The following is a 23,146-nucleotide window of genomic DNA, read 5'->3' on the forward strand; positions in this document are numbered from 1 at the left end:
CTCCTTCGATCTCCATCAGGATCTGCGCACGAGGAGCGGAGAGAGGAGTGCCGGAGTCATACCTGCGATGCATCGGTCTCAGACTCCGTCGTCGGGGTGAGACCTGTCTATCGGTAGGGCATGCTGGGTTCAGTAGGAGCCCGATTTTTCTTCTACTTCTCCTTCTGGCCTGTGTCCTCGGTCAGACGTCGGTCGGAAGCTCCTTCATCCGCACGCATGTATTTATACGCGCGCTTCAGTAATTCGGCATACGTCCGAGGAGGGTCTTGTCCAAGAATATGTGAATCGAGACCCCCTTATCCTCCTCTTCATGGTCGAGATAGTCATGTCTTCGTTAAAGTTCGGACCCTAAGTGCGGCCGCGTTGAATCGGACCACAAAATATCGGAGTATCTCATTTTCTTCTTATTTGAGGGAGAAAAGACTGTCCGAGGTTCATGACGGTTTTCGGCTGGTGCTGAAATGAACCACGAAGGAATGCTCGAGCTGTCCGAAGGAGTAGATACATCCTGAGCGGAGGCGGAGTACCAGGCCCTGGCAGCTTTACGAAGCATGGCGGAGAAGCCGATGCAGAGGAGGGCATCGGTTGCCCCTTGAATTGTCATGAGAGCCTTGTAGCTCTCCAGATGGTCAACTGGGTCGGTGGAGCCGTCGTAAGGCTCCACATGAGGCATCTTGAACCGACTAGGGATCGGTTCGTCGAGGATAAATCGGAAGAGAGGTTGGGTGGTCCAGAAGTCGATGTCGTTTGAAGACTTCTGGCCATCCGTCTGGAGCTGGGCAAGCCGACGGTCGATTTCTTCGAACTTGCGTTCGTAGTCATCCAACCGTTGGTGTTGAGAAATCCTAGGGGTCAAACCTCCCGATGAATTTGAAAGTGAGGCGAACGGTGTTCGCGACCGCTTCTCCTTCCTCGCTCGCTCCAGCTGGGAAGGAGAGGAACGCTGAGGCCGGTGGGTGTCGCACCGTGGCCGTCTCGCTCCTTCTCGGTGGGAGTGCTGAGACGGCTGCTCTTGAGGAGGAGACGAAAGTTGATGCGGACGTCGGTGACTGCTTCTGGATGGCATAGGGTGCGCCGTCGGCTGTTCTACCGGCGGTTGCGGCAATTGGGTCAGTTGTTGTTAGAGGTTTTTGACCGCATCCGTCAGAATGATCATTTGCCGCACGATCGCCGCGATTTGCGCCTCCATAGTTACCACCGAATGCGGAGAGCTGGGCTCTGCCATGGAAGGTGAAGGAGGGGCCTCTTCTCGACGGAAAGAGTGCCTCGCCGACCCAATAACTCTCAATCGCTGAGCTCTGATTTTCGTCATCTCGAGAGATTTTTTTGAGCTCTGTGGAGCTCGCTGGCTTACCTCTGTCGAATACCCCTACCTGGCCCCCAAATCTGTTGCGGCCAATCTCTCCGCTGCCCGATCGCCGGGGTCGCGCACCTGCAAAAAAAGTCTTCACTGACCGGAGATGCCTCCGGCGGGGACCCTCCGACGGTCAAATCAGAGAAGAGACTAAGCAATAGTGGAACTCAGTGAGAGGGAGAGAGAGCTAGAGAGCTTAAGAGCTTAGAGGCGCTTACCCACGCTTGAGATAGCTTGTTGCCTTACCCCGTTTTATAGTAGAAAGCGGTATGGTCCCGCCATTAATGGTGCAAACAACTGGGGAGTTGTCAAATCGTCGAGGACTGTCAAATCGGCGTGGATTGTCAGGTCATTAACCTATGTCCTTAACAGGACAACGCTCCACGACGGTCGTACGGCATGTCCTTGATAGGAGAACAGCCCATAGCGGTTGTACGACATTTGGACGGACTGGCCGACTGTATGTCGGTATTCGACTGCCGGATCGTCGGGTGGTGACTCGGAGACACCGTCGGCTGATCTGGTGCCTTGTAAAAGTCGGACGTCGGCTGCCACCCCCGACAGTGAATCGGTGATATGGATTCGACCGCTCGGCCAGTCGGAAACAGTATGGGTCTGTTCGACCGGCATACCTTCGGCCGGATATTATCGGCAGCCATTATCGGCAGTCATTGTCGGAGTCGTTGGTTGGTCTGGTCGGTAGAATCGGACGTCGATCGGATCGGTCCGAGAATAAGTCGCCGTGCAGGGGTCAATCGGTATATCCCAACATTATCCATGTAAATAACTCCCCCATCAATCCTTGTAAATACTGAAAGAGCATTCATGCATTACACTTTCATAAAGCTGCATGATGCTTAAATTAGTATATTTATCATCATCTGAATTATGTGTTTTTAATAAGGAATGCTATTTGATGACATATAGATAAGCGTATCTGCACATGACTAGTTTTACAGCATCAAATGAAAAGATATTTCCTGGAGGAATTTTCCATTCATTCTAGTCACACACACACACACAAAGGAAAAAAAAAAAAAAAGAAAACATAAAAAACCAAGATATTCCTTTATACGTTTGTTGATACAGACTTGTTTGGAGACTTGATAAGTGAATCGACTCTCTCTTGCACAGCTGTCTGATTTCTTTCTTCCTTTTCGGCAGGATAGAGTATATAATGCTGGAAGATAAAGAGAAAGTCGAAAAATACAACTTCCTGAAAAAAGGAAATAAAAGGGTTTATTTCAGTTTAAAAATTCATGTTTGTTGAGAGAAAATTGACCTCAGCAACCAATTTTGAACCTATCAAATTTTGGACACTCGAGGATTATGCTAGGACTGTGGTAAAGATATCTTAGTTGTAATTCTCACGTAATCAGCCCCTCTGGCAATACTCAATATAATCTACAAAGAGTTTTTCAATAAAAGCATAAATATGATAGCGCAGGCATCCACATACATTAAATATATCTACAGCAATTTCATATAACAAAGGAATTCAACTAATATTTGCATCTGATCAAAATCTTGGTAGAATACAGTGCCTTCTACTGAAACAAGGACTGTAGCATTAATGCATAAAAGTGCATGAAGAAGTAAGAAGTTGAGGGTTTAATTATATTCAACAAGGTTTTATACTGATGTATTTATTCACAGAAGTGCAATAAGTTGGGAAACAAGAACCAAACATTTTAAATCTATTTTTCTTCTATAGATTAAGGAATATAAGGGCAATCCTAAATGACACGCATAGCAATTGTTCACCTCCCTGTCACAAGCTCAATTTTCTTCCTTTTCTTTTGTTTGCCGGGTAGTTTTGGAAAGTGTTGTGGTATACAAGGAAGGGCATCATTAGTTCTGTTGTGAGTCAAGGGGGACTCTAGCTTATATAGTGTTAGTGTAGTCCCTCAACGAAATCCACTATTTTAAATTAAAACAAAAAGCTCATGTAATCTGGGTGGTTTTCCCGGATTAGAGTTATTTCATCAAGGAGGATTCTTTTGGAGGTTTATTTAATCCTGAATTTCTTCTTTCTTGTAACAAGAGCGGTGTTCCTGACGTGGTGTCAGAAAAAATTTTTATACTCTAAACTATTATTATAGTGTAAGCTTTTTTTGCTGTAGTCCTTGTGTGGACATTGGCTTCAGCCAAACCTCGAAAAATTTTGATATTTTTACGATTGCTATGATTTTTCTATGCTTTTGGTATTATTGTTAGTGTGGTTTTTGCTTTAACTTTATCTATTATTTTCAGTACTCAAATACCAACAAATAGTATTAGAGCCTGTTCCATCAAATCCAAAATACTGAAGAAAAAGTTAAAATGCTAACAGATGGAGGACCAATCTTCATCGGGCACTATGATCAAGCTGACGTCAACCAACTATTCGATTTGGAAGCCTCGTCTGGAAGATCTCCTTTATTGTAAAGATCTTTACGATCTAATCAAGAGAGTTATTGCTCAGCCTGATAAGATGTTAGACAGAGAATGAGAGAAACTAAATCGCAAAATCGTTGGGCTCATCCGACAGTGGATTGATTATAACGTCTTCCACCATGTTTCAATGGAGATTAACGTCCATAGTCTCTGACTGAAACTCAAAAATCTAAACGAGAGAAAGATGGCACAGAACAAAATGTTCCTAATTCACAAACTAGTGAACATGAAATATAAGGAGAGAACTTTCGTAGCGGAGTATTTAAGCAACTTCCAAAACATGATAAACCAGCTTGTCACGATGAAGATGGCATTAGATGAGGAGCTCTAGGCCTTACTGTTGTTGAATTTTTTGTCCGATAGTTGAGAGTCTTTGATGGTGTCTCTAAGCAATTCTTCACTGGAGGATTCGATAGCCTGGGCAATGGTGAAAGACTGTATACTTAAAGACATGATGAGACTCTCGTCATGGAAAGAAAAAGAAAAAGCAAGCAAGTTTCGAAGTGGCAGATGTTACAACTGCAGCAAATGGGACCACTTTAAGAAAGATTATCGATTACTGAAGAAGGAGAAGTCGAAAAACAAATCAAATGGTGACTCCAGCTCGAACAATGAGACGACAATAGTAGCTTCAGGTGGAGAGGTGACATTGTTTGTGGCACAACAGACGATGGTCTTGTAGATACCACTCGCCAAGACTCTATCGAATGATCGATTCGACTGCTTCGTATCATGTTATAGTGAGGTGAAAATTATTCTCATCTTATCATTCTAGTGACTTTGGGATGGTAAAGATGGAGAACGATGAATAATCAAAAATTATTGACATCGGAGATATTATGTTGATCACGAGCTTGGGGTACAAGCTAGTGTTGAAGAATGTTCGACTTGTACCAGATATCCATCTGAACATGTTATCGATAGGGATATTAAATGAGAAGGGCTACTATAGTGTACAGTAAGTGAAAGCTGACCAAAAATAGCTAGTAGCAGTCAGAGGTATCAAACAAGGCACTCTCTACTTCTTGCAAGCCAAGCTCGATAAGGAGGAGATGAACACAGTGAAAGAACCTTCTACTTCAAAATTGTGGCATCGACGACTGGGACATATGAGCAAAAGGGAATATCAATTTTGATCAAGAAGAAGGCTCCTCCTACTCATAGTTCTGGATTGAAGACATGTAAAAGCTACTTGATGGGTAAGTAAACCTGAGTTTTTTTTCAGAATTTTTTCTCTAAAAGAAGAACTAGTACACTAGATCTTATTTACAATGATGTTTGTACTATGGTGATAAAACTCTTGATGGATGCTCTTACTTCGTGACTTTTATCAATGATCACTCTCGAAAAATTTGGACATATGCTTTGAAAATAAAAGACCAGGTGCTCGATATATTCAACCAATTTCATATCTCTACTAAAAGGGAGACTAAACAAAAGTTGAAGTGCATACGGATGGACAACGGGGGTGAATATAGAGGTCCTTTTGAGGAATACTGTCAATAAAATGACATCATATTAGAGAAGATGATGCCTAAGATGCCACAGCTAGTGCTATTAAAGGCGCGCCTCAAGCGCAAAAGGTGTTAGGTGCAAGGGCTATCGCCTCTATACCCCCTAGGCAAGGTGACAGCCCTCAGGCACTGCCTAGGCGCCTCAGGCGCATGCCTCTATATTGTTCAGAGGCACAATGAGGCACCCAAGAGGTGCAGAATTCTAGTAAGTATTAATTTTTAATTTATAAGAAATAGTAAAGATCAGTTATAGTACATAGGAAAAGTCAATTATAGTAAATAGATATTGAAAAAACATCATTGAAAGTCAAATGGGCTTTAAAAACCTACATAAGGCATTTCTTTTTGTATTTCGAGATTTAATTTGGCACTATTCAATCAATAGTTGACTCTCTTTCTTATGGGTCTTCAACTCCAAACTTACAGAAATTTGCTATAAAAGTTCTTAGTCTCACTTGTAGTTTCCTGATTGTGAAAGAAATTGGAGTGTATTCTTAGAAGAAAGTACTAAATTAATAAATGACTTGAGGAATTGCAATTTGCAAAGTACAAACCATCTAGTTATTATGTTATATTTCAATCCTTGTAGCTCCACAACAAAAGAAGGAATAGGTTTGCTCAACAACATTTGAATGATCTGGTGTTTGTTAAGTATAATCAGGTATTGATGCATCGGTATCGTAGATGAAATCACATTGACCCTATATCATTAAAAGATATTGATGATTGCAATGAGTGGTTGACTAGAAGAATGAAGCGAGTTCATACAGATGGGACTGATGAACAAGAACAAGTATTTAGTGATAGTGATGATGGTTTGACATAAGATTTTGTTGCTAAAAGTTCTAGAGCTTACGAGCCTGCTTATCACACTAGAGTTAGTGTGAAAACATCTTCCAAAGGGGAGCTTCAGCTTCATCATCAAGATCAAAGTCTAGTAGACCATTCCAAGTGCAGCTTGTGGATGAATCAGAGGAGCAGATAGATGAAGAGTATAAGAAAGATATTGGAGAGGAACAAGAAGAAAATGATGAAGTTGGTTTGCTTGATGACGATAAGGAGGAGGATTAGCTAATTAAAAATTTAGAAAGTACTCATTTGATTGTTTTTGGATTAGAGCTAGTTTTTACATGCTCAATTTCTTGCCTATAGGTAGTTCTCTCTGTTTTTCTGTTTTTGGTGTCTGACTTCTCTCAGGTGAGCGCTTGCGCCTTGTGCCTAGGCTCTAGGGACCCCTAGTGCTTAGATGCGTCTAGGGTCTTTAATAATATTAGCCGCAGCAGAATGGGGTTGCTGATAGGATGAATAGGACAATCTACGAGAGGATCGGGAGTATGCTCTCTCATGCTAAACTACCGAAGGCATTCTGAGGAGAGGCATTGATGATTGTGGTCCATGTCATTAATCTTTTTCCTTTCTATACTCTTGAGGGTAATACACCGTAGAGAGTATGATTGGAGAAAGATGTTTCTTATAATTATTTGAAAATATTTGGATGCAAGATGTTCGTGTATATTCTCAGAGATGAGAGGTCCAAACTAGATGCTAAGACGAAACAGTGCATATTCTTGAGCTACGGTGAGGATGGAGAGTTCGGCTATCGGTTGTGGGATCCTATGGAGCAGAAGATCGTGTATAGCCGTAATGTTGTTTTCTTAAAGAATCAGATGATCGAAGACTTCGAGAAGTCTAACAAACCAAAATCATCCCCGAGCAATCCTGTAGACTTGTGCCCAGATACTTCCTAAAGGAGTCTTGCTGATGGGAGAGCAACTACAGATGATAGTACAGATGACAGTCACGAGACTGAGGAGAGTATGGGTGGTGTTCAGACTGAGCTGTATGCTGAACCATCTGTATAGGAGGTCCGGAGATCCACAAGAGAGAGAAAACTATCCATGAGATACCCACCGTAGAATTACATGCTATTAACGGATGCAGGAGAGCCTGAGTCTTACTCCAAAGCCATGGAGCACCAACACAGTGAAGAGTGGTTGAAGGCAATGAAAGACTAAAGGCGCAGCAGGCTTGATGGAACCTCCCATATGAATCCAGAGAGGAAGATTTGTTGGTGTAGTCCCTCCTCAATGGGACCTACTGCTTTAAATCAAAACAAATGGCTCACGTAATCTGGATGGTTTTCTCAGTTATGCGTGGAAAAGTAGCATGCATGGCAATTGAAAGGAGGAAAAGTTACAAGAAAAATCAATATGGCATACGAAAAAGTAGAGAGACACAGAAGATTCCTTTTATCGCATGGAAGCCTTTGTGTGTTGAGATGCGGAATCCTTTGGTTACGCGGAAAATGAGTCCGTAAAAGATTTTACCTTTTATCTATAAAAAGAGGCATGTGGACGTGAAGAACAGAACACGAGAAAAAAAAGGGAGAAGGCCGTAAGGAGGTTGTGAGCCATCAAAAATAGAGAGAGAAGAAGAGAGGCTTAGAGGATACTTCGTTCAAAAAAAGAAGATTGAAGAATGTTAATTGGAGGAGTTCGCTCAACCTCAAATTAAAATTATTCCATCAAGAAGGGTTCTTTTGGAAGTTTGTTTAATCATAGATTTCTTTTTTCTTGTATCAGAAGTGGTATTTCCAGTATGGTATCAAAAAAGATTTTTGTACTCTAAACTATTATTATAGTGAAGCTCCTTGCTTTGATCCCTGTGTGGATGTAAGCTTCGGTCAAATCATGAAAAATTCTAGTGTTCTTGTGATTGCTGCGATTGCTCTGTGCTTTTGGTATTATCGTTAGTGTGATTTTTGCCTTCACTTTATCTACTATTTTCAGTACTCAAATCCCAACATATAGAAAGAGATCATTCTTTCCATGTGAGGCACCTTTTGAAGGGTAAAACCATGAGACTCATGAGCTAAAATGGACAATATCTCATGTGCCGAGCCATGAGTCCTTGGCCACAATATTGGCACGTCGGGAAGGGGACCATCTCTACAACCGTGGGGCTCCTTCTATTCACACACCAGCTTGTGGTAAAAATAAAGAGGGCATCTCCCATCCGTACACAGATTCCTCCTTCACTGGGAGCCTGTGGTAAAAATAAGGAGAAAGATACCTCTCATCCGTACATAGACTCCCCCTTGACTGGGAAGCTATGTTGTGGTGTAAAAAGGAGAGCATTATTAGTCTCACATTGATTGTGAGTCAAGGGGGACTCTAGCTTATATAGAAAGTGACCATTCTTTCCATGTAAGATACCTTTTGAAGGACAAAACCATGAGACCTATGGGCTAGAGCGGACAATACCTCATGTGCCGAGCTATGAGCCTTTGACCACAATAGAGAGTATAAAGGCAAGGTAACCAACCTTCAACCTAACCTTTCTATTTTGCTTATGTAACGAGACAATAAGTAGGTCGATTTCTTTCTTTTCCTTTCTTTAGTTTTTCTTTTTTTTTTCTTTTTTCTTTTTCTTTTTCATGCAAACAGCATCAAGAAGATACTTTCTACAAAAAACAATGTTAGGCTGACAAGGTAGGATCAAACAACATGATCATTTTATTGTAACAACAGTTGAATGATAAATAAAAGCAGTGTAAAGCTGCATGACTAGCAAAGCTGTAAACAAAAACTTCTATTATATTCAATCATATAAAAAAATAGCTTAAGAGTAGAGTATAGGATAGCACTAACCAATGAAAGCAGTGTTTTCCCTATGTTACCGTAGAAGTTGACCCATGTATCTACACAATGATAAGTTTGATTAAGAAAATAAAAAAATAGTAAACCATACAGAGAACTTCATGTAAGAAACATGTGACACACCCTGGTCTATAGATTGCACAGCCATCTGAGCGAAGTTCAGCACACCTCCCAATAAATCGAGTAAAATGTTGCCAATGCTCCAGCCAACTGTGCTCTTGCGCCTAAAGTTCATTACAGCCTAACAGAGAAAGCTAGGTAATGTCCATAAATGAAAATCATTTAGAAAGTCATAAACCTAAGTCGAGCATCAACGAGCTGAAAATAACAAATAGGATAGCCATAGAGACCAGATAGAATATTTGTTTCCCACAAAATCATTCAAAAATCTTTATCAATAATGTAACATGTTTTTTCCTAAAAAGGAAGGAAAACGATGTTTCATATTTGGTCCTACTTGAATTTTAATATCAAGTTCCAGATAATAATGTTACCTACAGTGCTTTTCACTAATTTCATATGCCTAACTAAGCCTTCATTATTATGAATGGCTTTGCATTTCATAAAGAGGAGTATGTTGGTATGGAAGTAAGAAAACCATAAGAACAAGAACCTCAATTTCTTTATTGTCTAATTGTATATTTTGCAGTCATTGACTCTAACAGGTGAAATAGTTGTTATGTTGGATGAAATATTGCAAAACCATAAAAATTTTGACAAAGAATATAATACATGCCTAAGTTATAATGAGAGAACATATTTTTTATTTAATATCATCTCACTACCTAGAAAGATAGCCTTACAGGTTAATTGCCTATCTTTGCCTACATATCCCAATGCTTCTTCCTCTATGAATTACTCATCCTCTTAGTTACCTCTCCTTCCACTACTAGCACTACCCCCATGATCAATTTACAGAAATATAACCTTGGTAGTAGATGGCATAGAACATATCAATGTAGAATAAACATGACTAATTTATTTAGGAAAGAATCATGAAAATCAAGGTTTGCCAAACTATCTCGAACCATATGGTCTGGGGCGTGTCGAAATACTGAAGGCCAGTTGGGATGGTTCTGGCATTCAAAACGAAATACCGGTGAAGATAGAGGAGGGAGAAGGAAAGAAAGGAAAAAAGGTGAGATGGAGGGAAGGAGAGAAAAAGGCTGAGGAGGCCATTAGAGGGCCGTTGAGACCTTCAGAGCTCCACCATCCTCTGGAGAGAGCAAAATAGAGCAAGAGGAGAGGGGGGGAAGGAGCAGGAGAGGGCGAGGAGGCTAGTGGTGGCCACCAAAGGGCCAAATGGGTGGATTTTCCCCCTCGGCCTTCGCTAGATTGAAACAGGGGCGACTTGCCCCTGTTTTGATTGGATTTTATTTTATTTTTTCCTGATTCACAGTGAAGTCAGGAAAACATTTTATGCATTGCAACTTTCTGATGAAAAGGGCAATTTTATTATATTCCTACAATTGCACATTAAAATATGATAATATTTTAAAAGCAAAGCACAATCAAAGATAGGAAATAGAAAAGTTATGAAACTGCAGAAGTATCTTTACCTGTGGAATGTATTTGATCGCTGTCATGATTACTTGCATTGTGCTGAAACAAGCATGGCAACAAGGCTAGATTAATCACATTATCATATTATTGCAACAAAAAATTGAAGATACATTTACAATAACTTATTTCTTTTTCTTCGCTTTCCAAAGAAAAATCACAGCAGTTAGCCACTATAAATGTTTCTCTTCGGACAACTATAGGTCTGTTTCCTCCCTTGAAGACAAAGAATTACTTGAACACAGAGATGAGCCAGAGCCATGAATGCTTTGGCGAGGCTATGATCACACAGACCAAGGCAGAAACCAGAACAGCTGTAGTGATTGCAATACAAGTGTTTGACACCTTTTGATTTCCACGCTGTATTTGTAAACAAAGATAAAAACAACATGAAAAGTGAGTACTTAAAACGAGGGATTGGTTTGTCACTTAATCTAGAAGCTCAAAGGCTTAGTTTAAGATAGGATCACTTACTTCATAGATTAAAACTTGGAACAAAGTAAAAGCTGTCAATGCAACAGCATGTACTGAAAAAGCGACATCGTTTGCAGCCACAGGAATCATCTGCCATGACGTGGAAAGATGTATAGATGATCTATTTACATGTATTATCACTTTATACAATGCAAAGATTGGTGATTCTTGTAACCAAAAATCTAATGTAATATCATGATCCACTATCAGCATCACCAAAAATACTCATTCTCATTTTAAAGTTGCACAAAAACAGATTCTAGAGATATGACATTGTTGAATTAGAGTCAGCATTGTCTATTGGATCACATCTCTTTATATAGTTAGACTGAAATTAGTATAAATACAATGTGCAAGATACAGTTTAGCCTTCTTTTCTTTTCAAGCGAAGGATGACTGGTCAACCTCCAAATTTAAAATAGTAAAGCAGAATCTATGTGTATTCATGTTTACATTTAAAAAAACAAAAAAAAAAACAGAAATGATTTCCAAATCATTTTATTAATAATTTTAAGTTAATAAAATTGCCAGATTTCATTATGTTCCGTATATGTTATTTCCTACTGGGATTAAAACATATAAATGTATATGCACCATGAAGCAAATCCAAAATATCATTCACATGATTGAACATTCATGTGCTAAAGCCTCATAAATTTTAAAGTTTCAGTTTAGGTTGGACCAGATACCAAATCACTTTGGCCAGTTTCAAAGCAAACAGATCAAAAATTTGCAAAAGTGGCAAACAAGAATCAACTAACCAATACACCCAAAATAATGAGGTCTCATATGACAATTCTCATGAAAGGTGTATTATTGATAGCGAGGTATCTTATTGATATATGTCTTTGAGGAGACTTGTGCTACTGTTTACCACATTTTATACTGGCGTACATAACCTCCATATCATGTAATTAAGATGGATGATATCCATATCTGCGTTTGAACTAGTGTTCTTAAATAACATGGAATAATTACTCTCAAGAATTTCCACCCTGCCTGTGGAATAAGCAAATATTGTGAAAATGAGTCCTTCTGGTTATGCCATTCTTAAAACAATTGATATGTTCAGTAGCTTAGGGATGATACAGTGGTTTGCTGAAAAGAAGGACCGAAGCGGGCTGAAACTAGAAGCTTGAGTGTGCCATCAAAATCTACCAGAATTCAACTTCACATGTCCATGAACTGGACTGCAAGAAGATAATAATACATAAACTAATGATGTTATATGCATGTAGGAAATGTCATACACCCACTGTGGAATGGAGAATTAAGCATTCAAAGAGAAAATGAAGCCCAAATTCAGAAATTTTAGAATAAAGTAGCATAATCTTTTCTCAGATAATCCATTGCCTGAACCATATGCCATACTTGATTACACATGTGAGGCTCTAGAAAGGCTAGATACTCTCTGTCTAGTGCCCTTTCTTGGGTTCAAATCCCCCTACCTTTTCTCGATTGAAGAAGTAGTGGGAGTTCACCAGGCTGAAGAATATAGAAGAATCTTTTTTGGAAGAAAAAAAGAGTAAAGTTTCATCTATTTCAAAGTCATATAACAGATGAATAAGATTTATCTCTTTGCACTGCTCCAACCTAAAGCACACCAAAAATTGATACTGGAGAGACACAGAAAAATGTATTATATGATATCCTAATCCATTCAACTCAATTAATCATGAAACCATTATAACTTCAACTCCAAGAATCGCTTTGGCATTTCAGATCCAGAAACATATCTAACTGGACTTTCACCTCTGACTAACAAACCAGCTGGACATCCTAAGGTGGATATTTGGTGCTCATAATATTAAATCAGTAATTATAATTTAAAAAAAAAAAAACTACAGAGGGTATATTTATATGAAGTTATGAACATGATATGTACAAAATATAAAAACAGAAAGAGACAAATAGATTTTATGTTTACTTGGAGTTTTATCTTCCAGCTCCCAAGACAAACTTCCACACTAAGCAATCAGCTAAAGTGCTCCAATCCAAAGAAACACAAACTCATATCAATGACAATGACCACCAACCTCTTTAAATCCATACTTATCATGATACTGCCTCTGAATTGTGGGGCTGAAGAACATCGCCGCATTGTAAACAAGATACGACGAGTGCTTCGTCATGTTCAGCACCAAGAAATCAAAGTTCAGCCCAACCACACTGCAATCCCCCCACCAAAGAAGCAAAAATATGTCAACCAGCAACCAAAATCCCAAGAAAAGCACACAAAACAATAAAAATCCACCATCAAAAATACAAACTCTCCCCCAGAAAACAGAATTTGAGGCTAAAATCACAACAAGAATCGAAAAAAACCGAACCTTTTTCGCCTGTAATTGAGGATGACTTGAGGGTAGAAGCTAATTGACCATGAGACGAAGGCGATCCAACCAAAAACCTCGTAGGTGACCTCAAGGCGTATAGAATTCCAAGAAGCCATTTATTCCTTTTTTTTCCCAATTTTTCTCTCTTTTTCTCCCGCTCCTCGCTTGGGAGAGTTGTGGGTTAATAACTGGGCGATCTAAGGTGACTAACTATAGCAACCAATGTCGGGGCCAATGAATCCGGTTTGGATTGTGGAACAAGTACATTGTGGAGATAAATGTGGACCATTTTGTACTGACTGGAGATGATTTTTGATAAAGAAATTAGGTTCACGGTTTCAAGTACTGATGGGGAAGTGAGATTCATGTGTTTTCCATTAAAAAAAAAAACTACTAAATACTACACGCATTGGTTATATTCTTATAAAAAAAAATAAAAGAATTTATTTAAATAAAATAAATAAATATTATAAGAAGAACATGGATTTTAGATTTTGTGATTAAATGTCAAAGGTGACACGCCCGAGGGTTAAAATTTTTTTATTGTAATATATGGAGTTTCTGTTAAAATTATCGTTGATGGTTATAGCTGTCAATATTTGTCCAATTCTGTGTCACCTGAAACTATATGATGTTAAAATAATAACTGTTATAGCAGCATTGAAATGAAAAATGACAAAAAATATCAGAGATTATCATCCAAATCACTGTTTACATGATCAAAGGTTATATATTTTAATGTGGTGCAGATTTTGGAGAGAATTCCTAAAATTTTAAATTTTAAAAGGATATATTATTTTATTAAAGTTGTTGTTTGTGCCAAATGGACTTGTCATAAAGTCGACTGTCTTGTAACCACGAGGATTTGTAATCATCTCACAATGAGTAATATAATGTAAAAAACCCATTATTTTTTTATATTATGTTTTCAGATAGAAAAAGCTTGTAGGCAGTGAGCTCTATGATGGGAGCAAGCCCTCTTCAGGATATACTTATGCCCGACACCCAAACACTTCTGATACCCCAAATCTTGGTGAAAATAAGATCAATTTGTTAGATTAATCTTATAGCATCTGCTATTTTTTTTATAAAAAAAATGATAGAAAGAGCCTGTAAGTAATGAGCAATGATGTTATTATTTCCATCATCACTTCTACCTGCTTAGCCATCCAACTTTTCAAGGTCACCCTTATAATTCCTATACACGATGCGATAATATTATCTTTCGATTGCTCCTCTAGTATTATAACGAGCTTTCTTAAGTGTTCGTTGGTCTACTGCGAAACTCATGAGAAGCATAAAGCCAAGGACTTTTTCAAAAAGGTGCATAAAGAAAACACCCAGGTAAGTTGAGTTCTATGATCAATTTTTTTTTCATGGACTAGTTTTTCTCTAATTGATTTTTTTATCATCACGGATTCAAACACTATTTGTTAGATTCTTTTTTTTTTGTTTTTCCTTAACAATGAAATAAGATTTTTGGAATAAATAAAGAAAACTTGCCTCAGTGCAAAGGATCGAAATATTCATAAGATCAAGCCTGTTGATTAGCTCTTAGATGGAACATTGATAAGTTTGGATGGAAATATGCATGGTTATTATGAGTATAAATAGTTTCAAAAAGAAATGCTTAATTCACTCTATCTTTTCTGCATTATTCTGCAATAGGTAATAGATTTTAACTTTTTTTTTTTTTAAACAATTATAGAAATGGTTAACTCATACTAATCTAGTAAAAATACATCCAACAAAGCTAAAATATAAAATATTTTCGAAAGCTTCAAAAATATCTGTTACCGCAGCCTATGGAACAACCATCAAATACCAAGCTATAAAGAAAGTAACTCAATCTATCGTATTATTCGCTTCATAATAAATATGCTTAACTACTGGGAAGGCACATCCATCAAGATTTTTGGGACATGGCACGGTTCAAAACATGCATTCCGTATGTGATCATGCACTATATATGTGTATAAAGAGACTACAAAGTTATTTATAGAAGGTGTCAATTTAGGTAGACTATCTAAAAGTTGGCATGGGTAGAAAAGAGGGTCCAAGGGGGTGGCAGTGCTAATCTTGTCTTGCAAGGTGCTAAGATGATGACCCTCCGCAGGCCATGAGATCCTACAGTAGGACTATTCCCTGCTTGAAGCAAGCCTACCTGCTTCTTTCTTGTAGTCTCAACAGCGGAGCCGACCATCTAACACAACCCTTGACCAATTTTTTCATGATGCTATTCTATTAATTGAAACTATTCATCCTAATAAAAGGATTGCCTTCAATCATTACAAACTAAAGGCGATCGCGACCTTATTTTCTCTAAATTCCAATTATTAGGAGATCATAAGAAAAAAAATACCCAATTAATCTTCAAAAAAATGGCACCAAGATTTTCTTCCTTCTTCTCCTCCTCCTCATCTTCAGTGCCCTTAAGAAAGATGACATGAGTCATGGGTTTGCCAAGTTAAGCGCTCCCTAGTAATGTAAACTCTCTTATCAACAATCTCATTACAGCCATCTAATAATCAAGCATGTATAATTATATCTTTTATCTTCACGGTGTAAAGGAATGGCTTTTTTTTTTGGTGAGAGTAAAGGAATGGCTTTAGAGTCCGTATGTTTTCCTACGACTTAGATGCCTTAAATCCATAATTATTATTTGTTTGGGAATCCTAACTCAGATAATCATCTTCTTTTTGTTTTTTCTAAGCATTAAGACTTCAACTGATGCTTAAGTCTGAAATCCAATTTAGGGGGAAAATATAATCAAAATATCTCTCACTCTTAAGGTTTTAATCTTGACTAAGACCTCAGTTTGTCTCGAGGAACTTCTGGTACAAGATATAAATAATGCCAGCCTTCAAAACCTTAGCCGATTGAGGCTCATAACATCCTTGATAGACCAGCCAAGATGGCATGAAGATATCATCGAAATGTTTTCCCATGGAAACTATTACAGTAGTATCATGGATGCCTCGGATCTGTTGTGCTACCATTGATACTTCAGATCACTGAGCTGTCTTTGCGGTTACCAACCTGATCACTGAGTTGAGGTATGTAGAGTAGACCCATTTTTATTTAGTCAGTAGTGCGGCTTATCTAGCATGTGAGCTCCCTCCATTGTCTCGGTCAGTCGGCTTTCTACGTATCTAGTAACTGTCCACCCTGTGGATAAGCTCGGATATAACTAACTCCCCATGATTTCGTGAGAGCAGATAAATTCATAGGAGCAAATAAAGACTAGAATATCTCGTCCATTAACAGCACGTCCAATAACCTGATAACTTCGAAACTGCACGTTCCTACGGTTATCCAACCACATCCTCTATAAATGACAAAAGTTTCGAGGACCCAAGTAAGTAATCTCTCTCAGAGAATCCGTTGCTGTTCCCTTTGTTCTCAGAGAACCCCTTCCAGTGGTGCAACCAGTCCTTTCGACAGCACCACCTACACCTCCTACTGTGGCGCCTCTATCAAATCCAGCTTTTCAACTGCTACCACAACTAGAGCAACCGCGGATACTTCCTCAGAGCCTAGAGAGGAGGCAAACCCACCAAAGCCGCCTTAGAATTCGGGAACCAACAAAGCAGCGATCTTCCAGTTTGCAATCGAGTCATGATTCAACTCCTGATCGTCGCTCTCTTCAGCACTCCGAGGTCTGCACCATCCGAAATCTGGCCATAGAAAGGCGATTCTAGATGTTTGACAAAAAAATTGATAATGCTCTCCATAATAATTCTTCGATGCAGCCCTACGAAGGGTTCAACAGTGAATCTGAAGCGAAAATTTAGTGCAGGGGCAAAATGGTAATTTTAAAACTTTTTCAAAATTACTATTTTACAGCGGAATTATTAATTAATCTCATTAATTAATACTAATTAACCCTACACTAGGATCTAAATATGATACAACAGCATGCATTTAAATTTGAAATTCAAATTTGAATCAGTAAACGTTTTACAGTACTGTGTTCAGAACACATCACCTTTTGCGGGTAGTCGATCACCGTAATCTGATCACCATCGGAGGGCTCTGATCGTCACGTCGCAGCCACCCAACTGTCTGGCCTCTGCGGATCGTCCACACGAAGCTCCCGTCTGATCAGCTCCTCACGAATGCTAGTTCGTGATTTCACCCTTTTGATGGCAGATGTTGATCGAACTCCTTCGATCGATGTGTGCCGACTTCTCGGATGCTCCGGATCGTCTGCACAATTACTTGAGAGGCTGATGGATCTCTCTCTGAAATTTGGTGGACTCACGACACTCGTGGCACACCAATCTCACTTCCCGAACCCTAGGTAGAAACCCTAGGGTACACACCAAAAACCCTGCGCCCAATTTTCTCTCTTTTTTTTCTTTTTCTCTCGAAAGGTTTTGGACCTTCACCTTGCGCAGAAGCCTTCCTCACGCCCCAAAGTTTCTCTCCTAATTTTTCTACGCACGTCCCACCTTTCTCCTCTTTTTAAAACAACGTCGAACGTGTCTTATCCGCGTGAGAGGATAAAGACAAGAGGTTACACATTTGAATTCAAATCAAATTTGAATTCAAACGAAAACCAACTTATCCCTATCCTTTTGGGTGTGAGAAGAGAAGGGGCGTGGCTCTTTGTGCGTGAAAAAGTTTCACGAGAAACCTTTTCTCGTGTAAGTAATGTGGCGCACAAAATGGATAAGGATGAAAGGGCAAGTGATAAGTTATCCATTCAAATTCAAACATGCTTTGAATTTGAATGGCTAACTAATTAATTTATCCATCCATATGGCGCACAAATGAGGACGTGGGGAAGGGTTTTACGTGAGAAAAATTTTATGAGAAGTTTCTTCTCGTGAATTCAAATGGGTGCAAGGAAGTTGGGTGACGCAGGGAATTTAAAACAAGGTGGTTTGATTCAAATTGAGCCAACCTAGTTTAAAATAGGTTGAGCACAATTAGACCAAATTAAACCCAACATAATTAGGCTTAATTAGGCTTAATAAAATCCTAATCAAATCAGGAATTAACTAAACCTAACCCCTGATCAAATCAGGGACTAAACCACCTTAGCGATTAGGTCAACATTTAACCTAATCGGGTCAATCCAAACTGAATCCAATTCAATTGGACTTGATCCAAAAATAATTACTCAATCAAATTAAGTTAATTAGTGATTAAATCACTAATTAAACCTCTCATAAATGTTGAGTCCAAATCCGATGGGCAATCAGGCATCAGAGACCATCGATATGAAATCCTGATCAAAGAGTTCAAATTTCAAATTCAAAATTCGAAATTCAAAATTTTGACCCCGGTACCCAAAATGTGTGGAACTCATGATTAGAGAATCTTTATTCTCAATCATAGAGTTTCAGATAGATAAGACTCATAATCAGCCATCAGATCAGAAAGGAACCTCTAATGTGTGTGACCCCGCAGGTTCGAACCTAAGCCGGTAGCACAGGAACCAATTTCTGTACTAATCGAAGTGACCATCTAGCAATGGTACCCGATGATCGGATAGGTCGAATAATCGCAATCGCAACATTCAGAACCTACGTGAATATGGTTACCGTATAATTCATCCCTTTTGACCCCTGTGTTTAGGATGACTCAGGGTTAAACTGTCAACCCTGATGATATCATCCGAATCGTGCTCAACTCAATTAGTCCTGTGACTCCTCACTAGGACTACCCTGGCCAAGGTTTTGCTAAATTGAAACACGACTGTACACAGCTCCTAAACTGGAGTGGTCAATCCCATCTTGACACACGCACCGACAAGTCAAGTACTTGACTACACCCAGCAACCTTCCGTCACTGAATTAGAAATTCAGGTAGTCCAGTGCCTAAGTGCAGTGAGTTCCTTGCAAGTCACCGTGGCGGTCTCAGGTCGGAGGGACATTTATACCCATATCCCATCGGAGCAAATCTTGACAGCAGAAATAGCTCCGGAGTTGGTCACGTTCAGTGCAGATGTACCATTACATCTCACCTGTATGCCATACCAGTGTCTCCACACTCTTTGGTTATGAGGACAACCAACCCATATGGCACACAACGACCTATGCTCGATAAATGTTGTCGTCCTTGGTAACAACGTATCATTTGATCGCGAACATGTTTAAGGACTAAACGACAAATCCTCCTTTGTCGAGTCTAAATAATCCTAAGGACTTCACCACAACACAGGAGTTCATTAGAAGATGAAACATTTGTGATGAAAAAATATCAAAATAACTTTTATTTATTTATAATTCATGTACTAATACAAAAGGAGCACAACCGTCAACAGGCTGACGATTGGCTTTGGGACACTATTCCCAACAATCTCCCACTTGGCCTAAAGCCTATCGGTGCAGTATCTAATACCCATCTTCGACTTGTAGTCGTTGAACTCCTTCACCGCAATGGCTTTAGTGAATGGGTCGGCCAGGTTCTCCTTCCCGTCGATCTTCTGAAGGTCGACGTCACCTCGATCCACGATCTCCTGGATGAGATGGTAGCGGCGCAGAATATGCTTCGTCCGCTGGTGTGCCTTTGGTTCCTTCGCCTGAGCAATGGCTCCAGAGCTGTCGCAGTAGAGCAGAACTGGACCAACAAGGGAGGGTGCTACTCCGAGCTCGGTGATGAATTTCCTCAGCCACACCGCTTCTTTGGCAGCATCTGATGCAGCAATATACTCCGCCTCGCATACTGAATCAGCCACAGTGTGCTGCTTGAAACTCTTCCAGCAGACAGCCCCACCATTAAGGGTAAAAATAAATCCTGACACACTCTTGCTATCATCTCGATCAGACTGGAAACTAGAGTCTGTAAACCCTATAAGTCTCAAGTCCGATTCACCATATATAAGCCACTGGTCCTTAGTATTTCTCAAATACTTCAGGATGGTTTTAACAACCTTCCAGTGATTCTCTCCTGGATCAGATTGGTATCTACTCACTACCCCTAGTGAGTATACCACATCTGGTCGTGTACATGTCATGGCGTACATGATAGATCCCACTGCCGAAGCATATGGAATCCTACCCATACGCTCTCTCTCTTGAGGTGTTGTCGGACAATCCCTCTTCGAGAGAGAAATTCCATGGCCTATCGGTAGATAGCCTTTCTTGGAATTTTCCATGCTGAACCTTTTCAGCATAGTATCAATGTACATGGACTGGGATAAGCCAAGCAACTTTTTGGATCTATCCCTATAGATCCTCATCCCTAGGATGTAGGAAGCTTCTCCCAGATCCTTCATGGAGAACTGTGACGATAGCCAAATCTTTATTCCCTGTAATGCAGGGACATCATTCCCGATTAAGAGAATGTCATCCACATACAATCAAGAAATACTACTGCTGGACCATTAGCCCACTTATAAATGCAGGGTTCTTCTCCGTTCTTAACGAAGCCATACGTTTTGATCGTCCTATCAAAACGTATGTTCCAACTCCGAGATGCCTGCTTAAGTCCATAAATGGACCTCTGTAGCTTGCACACCTTAGACTCATCTGTGGATGTGAACCCTTCAGGTTGTATCATATACACCTCTTCGTCCAGCTCTCCGTTTAGGAAAGCTGTCTTCACATCCATCTGCCAGATTTCATAGTCCAGATGGGCAGCTATCGCAAGCATAATCCGAATGGATTTGAGCATTGCCACAGGAGAAAATGTCTCGTCATAGTCTATACCATAACGTTGATGATATCCCTTGGCAACCAGACGGGCTTTATAGGTCTCCACCTTTCCGTCTGTGCCCCTCTTCCTTTTGAAGACCCACTTATACCCTATGGGTTTTACTCCTTCGGGTGGGTCAACCAATGTCCACACATCGTTGACCTTCATGGACTCCATTTCGGATTTCATGGCCTCTAGCCATTTCTCAGAGTCAGGTCTCTGCATTGCATCCATGTAGGTGATCGGATCTTCATCGTTTTCATCAAGTTTGATAGGATCACCATCCCGGACCAAGAAACCATAATATCTGTCCGGTTGATGTGGTACTCTACCAGACCGCCTTAAGGGTGCATAATCAATGGGCTCCGGATCTGATCTAATCAAATCCGGTTCAGGTTCAGTAACATGTGTCAGTTTTTCCACCTGTCGAACTTCGTCAAGTTCGACTTTAGAGGCAACAGTTCCTTCACTAAGGAACTCCTTTTCTAAAAAGATTGTCTTAAGGCTGACAAACACCTTTTGCTCATCAGCAAGGTAGAAATAATACCCTTTGGTTTCTTTTGGGTACCCTATAAAATTACACTTGTCAGACCTAGGTCCAAGCTTGTCTGTAATTAAACGTTTAACATAAGCAGGACACCCCCAAATCCTAAGGTGCGAGAGTACTGGCTTACGTCCTATCCATATCTCATATGGCGTTTTGGCTACAGACTTACTCGGAACTCCATTTAGAAGGTAACAAGCCGATTCGAGCGCATATCCCCAAAGAAAGATCGGCAGACCAGCAAACTCCATCATGGATCGAACCATGTCTAATAGGGTTCGATTCCTCCTTTCAGACACACCATTATGCTGTGGTGTTCCAGGAGGAGTCCACTGAGAGAGAATCCCATTCTCCCCTAGATACGTCAGAAACTCATTGGAAAGATATTCACCTCCTCGATCAGATCGAAGAGTTTTAATACACTTCCCAGTTTATTTTTCTACCTCATTTCAGAATAGTTTGAACATTTCAAATGATTCCGACTTATGCTTCATTAAATAGACATACCCATACCTAGATAGGTCGTCTGTGAAGGTTATGAAGTAGAAAAATCCACCTCTTGCACTTGAGCTCATGGGTCCACATACATCAGAATGTACCAGACCTAAGAGTTCACTGGCTCGCTCACCTTTTCCAGTAAAAGGTGACTTGGTCATCTTTCCAAGAAGACAGGACTCACAGGTTGGAAGTGATTCACAATCACTAACTTCAAGAATTCCTTCTTGAGCCAACCTGTTTATCCTGTTCTTATTGATATGACCTAGCCTACAGTGCCAAAGGTAGACTTCTGACACATTATCTATTCTAGAGCATTTACCGAATTTTTGAACCACATTAACAGGCTGTGATAGTAAGTAAATTCCATTATTTAATTGTCCAACAAATATTGTAACACCATTCAAAATGATATTGCAAATATTTCTTTTTATTAAAAATTCATAACCGTACATGGCCAAAAGGCCTACAGAAATAATATTTAATAAAAAACTTGGACAATAGTGACATTCACTCAGAATTACATTACGAGAATTGATTACAAGACTCATGATTCCTAAAGCTAGAACTGGAACTTTGCTTCCATCTCCAACATTCAGGAACCTCTCGCCTTCATCAAATCTCCTACTGACCTGCAGACCCTGCATCGAATTACAAATATGATAAGGGCTTCCGGTATCCAATACCCAGGCAGTAGTATCACAAATCGAAAAGTTGCAAGGAGTTATCATATAATTACCTTGCTTCTTCTTTGGCCTGTTCGGGTCCAGGGAGGCAATGTATTGAGGACAGTTCCTCTTCCAATGCCCGTGCTTCTTGCAAAAGAAGCACTCCGCCTGGCTCTGGTCATGCTTGTGCTTCTTGGTCTGACCCCGTGCTACTGTCCCAGCATGAGATTGCACCTTCTTATTTTTCTTCTTCTTGTTCTTCTTCCCCTTCCCAAAGGGTTGACGACGAGAAGAAGACCCTCCCACTACATTCACCGACTCCTTATGGAGTTGGTGATCCTTCTCAAAGTTCTGCAGCAACCCCAACAATCCGTGGTAGTTTACTGCAGGCTTTGTCATTCGAAAATGAGTAAGGAATGGGAGGAAGGACTTGGGCAAGGAATTAAGGATCGCATCCTTACC

The 23,146-nt window shown here is 39.9% G+C and overlaps 1 protein-coding gene across 1 annotated transcript; it reads right to left on the bottom strand.

Moving 5' to 3' along the window:
• Nucleotides 1-2,217: 2,217 nt before the first annotated feature.
• LOC105051328 (cystinosin homolog) lies at nucleotides 2,218-13,635 on the bottom strand. The gene is made up of 8 exons (XM_010931703.4): nucleotides 13,328-13,635; nucleotides 13,034-13,166; nucleotides 10,998-11,087; nucleotides 10,759-10,883; nucleotides 10,523-10,565; nucleotides 9,087-9,204; nucleotides 8,955-9,004; nucleotides 2,218-2,570 (listed from the first exon to the last, which is right to left on the bottom strand). Exons 1-8 carry the CDS (start codon nucleotides 13,444-13,446, stop codon nucleotides 2,424-2,426), a joined length of 825 nt encoding a protein of 274 aa, XP_010930005.1. The 5' UTR covers nucleotides 13,447-13,635; the 3' UTR covers nucleotides 2,218-2,423.
• Between the last annotated feature and the right edge of the window lie 9,511 nt (nucleotides 13,636-23,146).

Source organism: Elaeis guineensis, chromosome 9, assembly GCF_000442705.2.
Source record: "Elaeis guineensis isolate ETL-2024a chromosome 9, EG11, whole genome shotgun sequence".
NCBI lineage: Eukaryota > Viridiplantae > Streptophyta > Magnoliopsida > Arecales > Arecaceae > Elaeis > Elaeis guineensis.